The 9354-nt window shown below is 23.8% G+C and overlaps 1 protein-coding gene across 1 annotated transcript; it reads left to right on the forward strand.

The window, feature by feature from the left end:
• The first annotated feature begins 5432 nt into the window (after nucleotides 1-5432).
• Nucleotides 5433-9064, forward strand: LOC145846776 (uncharacterized). Its single transcript, XM_082953392.1, has 5 exons — nucleotides 5433-5784; nucleotides 6561-6677; nucleotides 6880-7119; nucleotides 8511-8695; nucleotides 9047-9064. The coding sequence occupies exons 1-5, from the start codon at nucleotides 5433-5435 to the stop codon at nucleotides 9062-9064; spliced, it is 912 nt and encodes a 303-aa protein (XP_082809518.1).
• Nucleotides 9065-9354: the final 290 nt, after the last annotated feature.

Below are 9354 nucleotides of genomic sequence, written 5' to 3' on the forward strand. Positions count from 1 at the left end.
TATTATTATTATTATTATTATTATTATTATTATTATTATTATTATTATTATTATTATTATTATCATTATTATTATTATTATTATTATTATTATTATTATTATTATTATTATTATTATTCTTATTATTATTATTATTATTAACTTCACTAAGCTTACATTTACTACGCATCTTATACACGACATTTTTCATTAAGCAGTAATTTAGCAGTCAATTACAATTTTTACTTACATTGTTCTTGAATTTAAAACCACGATTAAATATTTAATTGTTATTAATATTACTGATATTGATATTATTCTGGTTAGTACTGTTATCATTATTATTATCAATATGAAATCAATTATATTTTAATGAAAACATGTATACACCTACTTTATTCTATGCTTCTATTCTTACATTACAGTAATTATTTTTTTACAGAACCCAGTTGAACTGTGTTGGTTCGTTAACACACAGAAACATATGTTGGTACAATAAAAGAAGATTACTACATAATTTATATATATATATATATATATATATATATATATATTCCAGTGAACTTGTTTCACTAGGATCTTTTGTTAGCAAACGATTAAATTTATATTTTCAACAGTTAGTTTATTTTTACAAACTCAATTTTTGTTTTTTCAATGCGGTTTATAAAAGGAGATTAGTTCAATTTTAGTTCAACATTAAATAAATAAGAGTAGGTTTATTCAAGTAGTTGTTAAAAAATTATAATATTACTTTACCTTCTTTGTAGTTCGATTAAATGCGATACATTATATGTGTATGTAATAAGCTATTTCATTACTAACAAATGGTTAGTTCAAATTTAACATTATTATAGTTTATTGAAAGACAAGAAAAGACGCTCAAACTATTTGGTTCCAAGACCTGGTGCACGAAAAAGCCTTTTGGTTATCAAATCGCACACCACGGATACCTTTTAATGTCTTGTCCAAGACTACAAATGATTATTCTAAATGTTAAAATTAAACTTTGAGCATTGAAGATAAAAACAGCATTTTTTTTTGTGCAGTTTAAAAACTAATGTCAACCTTTAAATTTCGATAGAGTGCGGTATATTTGCAGTTCGATAGTGTTGTTTACTCTACTTTTTTTTTCACACTAAAAATCAGAATTTAATGTGTGTTTTCATTCTGAACTAAATCTACTTCACCCCTTATCATTTAAAAACATTTAGATTATATTTGTTTGTTACATATTTAGTGTTCGTTTTTGTTTTAAAATATCTTGTTTCAGTTAAAAAACAAAAAGAAATGATTTAGAATTGTATAACTTGTATTTTTATTTTTTTATAAATTCTTTCTAATTTTTTGTACTTGCTTCACATGTAGTTTTTAACTTAAGTAAAGTTATATGTTTTTTTTTATAATAGAATGTTTTTACATTTGTAAAAAAATGTCTTTTTCTTTAATAAAACACTGATAAACCAAGTTTATTATTCAAATAGTTTGTTTTAACGCTACTGCATTTAAACTACAATAAGTTTTATATGCTTTAGCGCTACTATTTACTTTTATAGCTGACAAATAACAGTCACTAATAAAGTCAAGTAAGTTATCTCTGCAATTTGAAATTTCACTCTTTGAGCACTTTGCAATAGGCGCTTTAAATAAATTTAGGTAAAAATGAATGGAATTACTATTCAAAGTTTAAACTGTTAACAAAGATAAAAATCAAATGAATATAAAACAACAGTTTATATTACGTTTTTTCCAGAATTTTTTAATGTATTATCTTATATTTTAAAAATGTGCAAATTTTTTTTTTTAATTTTTAGTGTTGACTACTTACTGTTTTTCCTATTAAAGTGTAAATTGAATGAAGTCTTTAATTTTTATCTTTTCTTCTTAATGTTTTTAAGTTATAGTGATCTTCATAAAACTTTTAACTGTGATTTAAACAAAAAAGTTCTTATAAAATAACAGAACCTCTTTTTAACAAAGTTACTGGACATGTTTTTATGGAAATTTTAATACTACTATAAATAAAAGACCTTTATATTTTTTTAATTTTAGGTAACTCAAAAATAAATGACATATGGTGTCATAGAAAAAAATGAAACTTTAACAAATCTTACTAAAAAAGATTATGAATTTACTTAAAATTAGATAGTAAATTTCTAAACTTCTTCAATAGTATGTCTAAAAATTTACATAAGTATATGAGAAGTAACTTTGCTATATATAAAGTTTTTTGCTAAAAACTATTTTATTTTGTATATGTGTCAATCACTAGGTTTTGATCTTGCAATGTTCAACTCATTAGTTCTCAAATCTAGGGGAGGAGACTGGTTTCCATAAAAAATTTTTAATGTTTATATAATTATTTTTTGAGTATTTAATTTTACGTTGTTGTTTTAAAGTTTGCTCAAAGTATTAGTTACAAGCAAATGGTGTGCGACTTGATGACCAAAAGGTCTTTCTCCACACCAAACAATTGACCTTAGTTGTGAGGGTTTACATTTCCTTTTTTTTCTTTTTCTATGCCATCATTAGGACCCCTTTAACATTAGGCCTTACAACTTATATACTGGTGCTAAAATTACTTAATGGTCCAGCATAAGATAACCAATTAGTTTTAAAAGGTCTTTAATAGTACAAACACTAATTTTCTTAGCTATATGTACAGTAGCTGTCTAAAAATAAAGTTCTTACCCAGAATTAAAACTCTGAAAATAAGTAATTATAGTTCAAGTATAGACCAACCTACCAAGTTATGTCATTTTTAATGATAAAGACCTCTAAAAAATTAAAGTAATGATACTTTGTTTTATTTAAAAACAAAAATAATTAGTAGTTAATAAATGAATTTTTACAACTTCAAAAAAAAAACATATTTTTATCAAGTTGGAATGAATTAAAGTTCTTATACAGTCTTCCATTTATATTAAAATTAATAATGAGAAAAAAGTTATAGCTTAAGAAATTCTTAGGAAATATGTTTCCAAGATGCATGGAGTTACTTAATATTTTTTTATTTGTATGAGTATGTTTTTACATCAAGTTATGTTTTTTAAGGCATGGAAGTAAATATCTTTAAAGTTTTTACACTATAAAAGCATGTTTCAATTAAAAAATTGATATTTTTTCTTAAGGTAATACTCCAATTGTTCAAACTAGTATTATCTATACCAATTTGTAACAAAAACCTTAAAAAAGTTAACTTTTTAATTCTGTAAAACAGCATTGAAGTATTTTAAAGTTTGTTTGTACCCATCATATTTTATTACCAAGTTTACTTATGAAAAGATAGAAAAATTTGGAATTAAAATATTTTCAGGGTAAAATTTTTATGTCAAAACCATTAAATACCTGTAGTTTAAAAACTTAAGCAAAAAAAAAGCCTTAAATTTGGTAATTTTTGAAAAAAAAACATGGAAATTTGAAGAACTTTAAATATAAAGGGTGAATGGTACACAGGTAGTCCGCCTTTTTAGTTAGAATCAGAAAGCTTTTGATAATTTGAAAGAATAAAAAATTGGTTAAAAAACCTGGAAAAAACTATCTCAATTCTTTTAACAAAAATGCTTATTAAAACAAACTTTATCAATTCTTATTTAATAAAATTCTCATTTTTGTATGTTCTTATTTGGCCAAAGACTAATTTGAAAAAAAGCAAGGATACTCTGTTTTTTAAATAAGATTCAGAGTTTATTTTATAAAAGAACACATTTAAACTATAATACAGTATCTTATCCGTAATTTTGTACTGTTATTAGATTTGATTATCTTAAGTTAAGTATTCTACTAAAAAGAGGCTCAAAACTTTGATCTATAAATCGGCTGAAAACCTGGCTGAAAATTCTAAACAGCTAGTGGCCACTGTGTATTCTTTAGTAATTTCTGAGATTTATGTTTTAAAGTTAATTAGAAACTTGTAACTTCAAAAAAAAGTGTTCAAATAAATGAAGAACATTTAAATAAAATAAATCAATGGTTTAGAAACAAATTAATTTTAAAAATAGCTCTTTTGTAGAATAATTACAACCAAGTTTTTAGACTTACTGTAAAAGTTTGAAAAAAATTGTTTCAAAATAGAAAAACATTTTTTGTGAAATAGTCTTTTTTCACTCTTTTAGTTTTGCCTTCTATAAGGAATCTGATGAACTCACTAACATTGTTTTTTTATATTTCATATGTTACTTTAAATTTTACCAAGAGACTAAAAATGTCTCATAACTAAGATAAAATTATGAAAATTAAGATAGACTTTGCAATATAAAATGCAGATCCCCATATTTTCTTAAATTACTTAAACAATATGATGGTCTTATAAATTCATGTCAATAAAGAGGACCTCATTTAAGTTTAAACATCCTTCTCTAAATCAATTAAAATATTAATTTGTGATAAAAAAAGACTTTTTTACCAATGTTTAAGTTGCAGTCGTTTGACAAAAATAACAATAATTTACTCATGTCACAGTCTTTTATTAAAACACAACAAGCAAATAGGAATTTTTGCAGATAAATTACATTGTTATAGGTATTTTCTAGTTCTTTTATTTTAGATTACATACTAATGAAATAAAAAAGTGTAGTACTTAAAAGCATTTGAGACTATTTTTATATTTTCAAGCTAAAAAAATATATCAACTACAGAATGAAAAAATAAGTTTTACTAGTTAAATTAATCAGCTAAATTTTTTTTTTACATATTATACAATGACTTGAAATATGTTTCTAGTTTTACTTAACTACAAATTTCTAATAAAAACAAGTTGTAAAAGTTTGTTTTGTGATTTTAATTAATTTACAATGAAACAAAGTTTAAATTATTATTTGCTCTTTTTTATTATAGTATTGTTAGATACAAAGTTGTTTAAGAAGCTTCCTTACATTTAAGCTGTCATGCATATTCTTACATACTAATTGCAAGAAATAAGAAGCGTTCTAGTTTTGAGATTTAAGTTACTTTAATTATAATTGGTCTTCCAAAAAAAAAAAACTTATTGAAATTAACTTATTGTAACAATTGCAAATTTAATGCAGTGTTGATAGCCAAACTGATTTAAAAAATATTATACATAACATTCCATAACGTTTTTGTATGTGTTTCTGATATATATCTGCAAATGAAAGATATCAATAATGATATTAAATTTTGTATATGTTAAAGTTTTTAAAATAGTAGGAGAAAGTTTTTATTTTAAATTACTAAGTTATTAACTAAATAATTATGATATAAATACTGAATACAAAATACAAAAATATTTAACAATGTAATAAAATTGTAATAAGTCTAATTCTGAATGCGTTGCATTTTTTATGTTGCAAGTAATGCATTAAAAATTAATAATGTAAACAAATTTTATGTAAAAATTATTCTAGAAAAAAACACTTGTTATCAAAATACACTGTAATCATCGTGTCAGTTATTTTTAGCTTATTTTTAAGTGAAACTATTTTAATTTTACCAAGATGTCTACACCAGCTTCTAAGTCCAATTTAAAGGAAATAAAATCAAACGAAGAAATATTTGACCCAAGGTCACCATCTAACGTTATCCAAAGAACTCCAATAACATCAGTTTTTAAAGCCAAAGTTGAAAAGAAACGCACAGAGGCTGAGCTATTGAAAATACTTGATCCTCGGTCACCCACTATTGGGATAAATCGCACTCCCATGGACCTTAAAAGCATGAAGTTTGTAAAAAAATCAATTGAGTCAACACCTACTATCAATGAACCCAAAAGTTCTAAAGCAAAGATTGAAGATCCCAGGTCTCCAACTTTTGGTATTGCAAGGACTCCAATGCCATGCGTGTCTAAAGGTAAGTCTTTTAAAGTCAAAAAGTGTTTAAATTGTAGGCATTTTTCTTTCCATTTAGATAATAAGTGAGCTGTAGAAAACTTGAGTAATTTAAAGCTTATCTGCTTAATCAAAGATATTGACATTATTTAACATGCTAAACAAGTTTTACTAATAAATAATGTTTTGTAAATTTATATTATCAGTCTTTTATTATTCATTTACTTTGAACTGTGATGCTATTATTTTAAAGTGTTTCAGTATGTATGTACTGTATACTTTAATAAAGTAGAAATTGTTTTTTAATCAAAGTAATTTTATCAAATTAAATAAAAGTTTTAAATGTGAGTTTAGTTATATTGTTTTCTAACTTTAACAAATTGAGTTATAACAAATTATATTAATTTTTTGTTATTAAGTTTTTCAAGTTTTAAGTAAAAAATGTTTCTTGTTTGATATTGTTGTGGTTTATTGTTCAATGTTGAACTTCGGGATCAAAATCTGAACCGCTTAAACAGAAAGCAAAAAATAAAATAATATGACTTCAAATATATTATTTTCCTTATCAATAAGTTGATACCTTAAATTGTTATCTCTAAATATAAAAAAAGATATAAATGCAAATAAGACATAAATGCGAAATAAAGTAAACAAATTGAAATAAAATACTCAAAAAAATTTATTCCTCTGTTGTTATTACTTTCCATTAAACTAGTTTGTTAAGTTTCTTTATTAAAGTCGTTTTAACTGATATTTGAAACATACAGTAATAAACTTATGTATTAATTGTTCATCTAGATATAAAAAGAGTTTTAAGTGGTGAAGATCCAGCACTTTTTGATCCAAGGTCGCCTTCAACTGAAATTGAAAGAACCCCATTCAACTTGCCTGTAAACGACGAATCAAAAGCTCAATGTTAGTTTTTCTGGTCAATTATTTTTTTACATGATAATAATTTATGAAAGTTATAAAGTTTATTTATAATAATTTATCTAATCTATGTAAAATAATAAAATTAATATGTTTAAAAGTTTTTAGTTTTCACAAAAAAATTCTATTTATTATTGAATGCATTGTTATTTGTACTTAAAAAAAAGTAAAAAAAAAAATTTTTTAGCAACAAATAAAGAAGTTAAGGACAATGTTGTCAAGAAGATAGAGTTTTCCAGTTTTAGTGACTCGCAATCATCATCAACATTTGAAAGTGTCAGCAGATTGTTGCTCGATGATAACTCACTTGAATGTGCAAATGTGACTGATGAAAGCATCAATGATGTTTCTTTTGTGTCACCTCTTCCCAGTGACAATTGTGTTTATTCCACGCCTTGTGCAAAGAACGAACCAAATAAAATTAAAGGTTTGTTAACAGTCCGTGATATTTTTAAATTAGCTTACATAATAAAATAAATTCTTCAAAAAATAATAATAATTAATCAGTGAGTAGTTACAAATTTTTTTATTTTAATATAATTTTGTAGTGCAATTTTTAGTAAGTAAAATTAATGAATGAAATAATCCGTTAGTAATTAATAAAGTTTACCATAATAAAAAAAGCATTTAAAAACAGGGTTGCCACTTTACCTGGAAACCTTGAAAAACCTGGAATTTGACAATTTAAGCAAAAAAAACCTGGAATTTGAGAAATTTTGAAAAAAACCTTGAAAAACCTGGAATTTCGAACAAAAATCAATAAAAAAAACCTGGAAAAACCTGGAATTTTAACAATTTTCACTTATCTAGTAAACAAATTTTAATTTGATTAAAAAAATCTATCGTATAAAAAGATTTTTGTCATCATCAAAAATATTTTTTATTAAAAAACATATTTAAAGTAGCGTTACAGTATCTTTTTAATGTTTTTATACTATTTAACAGTTTCTTACCTTTAACTTAACTTTCAACTATAAATAGACCCAAAAATGTATACTTTTAAAAACCTGGAAGAAATTTGAAAAACCTGGAAAAATTTTTGAAAAAACGAGTAGCAACCCTGTAAAAATTTAAATTAGCTACAGTTTTGTTTAACCTAGAACAGAATTATGAAAAACTGTATAGCTCATATTTACATGACTTCTTTTGATATTATTTGAAGTAAATAAGAATTATATTTTTTAAGCTGGTAAGTTTGTATACAAAAATTTGACTTTATTATAGTTAAAACGTAAGTATTATTTTCAAATTTTTTTGTTAGAGTAATGAATTTCTGCTGCTAATAATTCGTAAGACATCTACAGAGTTCTAACTTCCAAAGTATAGTTTCAGCGTATATAATAATTTAATTTTAGTTTAACTTCAATTAGTAATTAAATAATAATTTTAATTTGTGCACTTGAACATTTCTTTGATTTTATTTCTTTTAACATAAAAGGCTTAAAAAAGTATTTTGTTGCAACAAAATAAATTATTTTGACTAAAAAAAGGAAATGGTTTTTCATGTAAATTTTTCTTACATCTCTAATTTATAAATAGTTTCCATTTTCTGTAATAACTACAACTCTGATTGTTTAGGTATTTGAATGAACTGATCTTCTACTCTTAAAAGTGTTAAAAACTTTAACTGTTTTCTATGCTAAGTTTAATTGTATATGAAAAAAACAGCTTGAGAATAAACTGTTTATTATATCACATAGAATAGAAAATGAAGAGTTTAGTTAAAGCGATTACAATATAATGTTTTGTCAAATCTTTTATTTTTAACCTGTTTTGACCTGTTTTACGTATAATTGTACTTCATAAATATCTTTTTAGTGAACGAAGAAGATTCAACGGTGACTAAATCAAACTTCACTCCATTTGTGTGCGATGAAGAGGTGTTTTCTACTCCAATAAACTTGGTTAATAGGTTTGCGCAGAAGCATGATAAGACGGTGTTGGGAAGATCACCTCTTTCAACTCTAGGTGATGTCAATTCTCCTAGAATCAAGCAAAATAAGGTCAGTGGTTTACTCATTCAATTCTATTCTTTTTTCACTACTTTATTTTTATTTGTTTATAATTTTTTCCGATAATCATCGTTAATTTTTTTTAATGAAATTTAACATAGATATATTACTTTTTTTTAAGTTAAAATTAACTTGTTTTGTTGCGACAAAATAGTTTTTTATGTCTTTTTGTCTTAAGATAGAAAATAAAAGAAATGTTTAAGCGCACAAATTAATGTCCATATATCTCCTTAAAATTTATGTGTTTTGCAAGTAAGTGTTTGTAATTGTTTATTTTGCGTATTCGTTTACATGTACAAAACACTATAAAATATATTTAAAAAAAAATTCAACACTGATCAGCTTGCTAATAACATTTAAAAATAAGGTCAAATAAGTTTTAATATTGGTGTTGTTAGTTTAACTCAAAAAACTAAACTAAAATATACTAAAATTACAATTGAAAATTTTTGTTTTAATTATTAATAGCTGTTATAAATTACAATTTAAAGCAATATTATATAAGTTTTTAATCCATATTGTAAATTTGAAACTTTTCTTTATAGTGTTAAGAAATTCATTATAATCTAGTTAAATTTCTTATTATTAGGTGTGCAAAAAATAACCTGAGTCCAAACGTTGTAAAAACTACGCCAAAACTAAATCCTGAT

Source organism: Thalia democratica, unplaced genomic scaffold (genome assembly GCF_965202585.1).
Source record: "Thalia democratica unplaced genomic scaffold, ktThaDemo2.hap1.1 HAP1_SCAFFOLD_615, whole genome shotgun sequence".
Classification (NCBI taxonomy): domain Eukaryota; kingdom Metazoa; phylum Chordata; class Thaliacea; order Salpida; family Salpidae; genus Thalia; species Thalia democratica.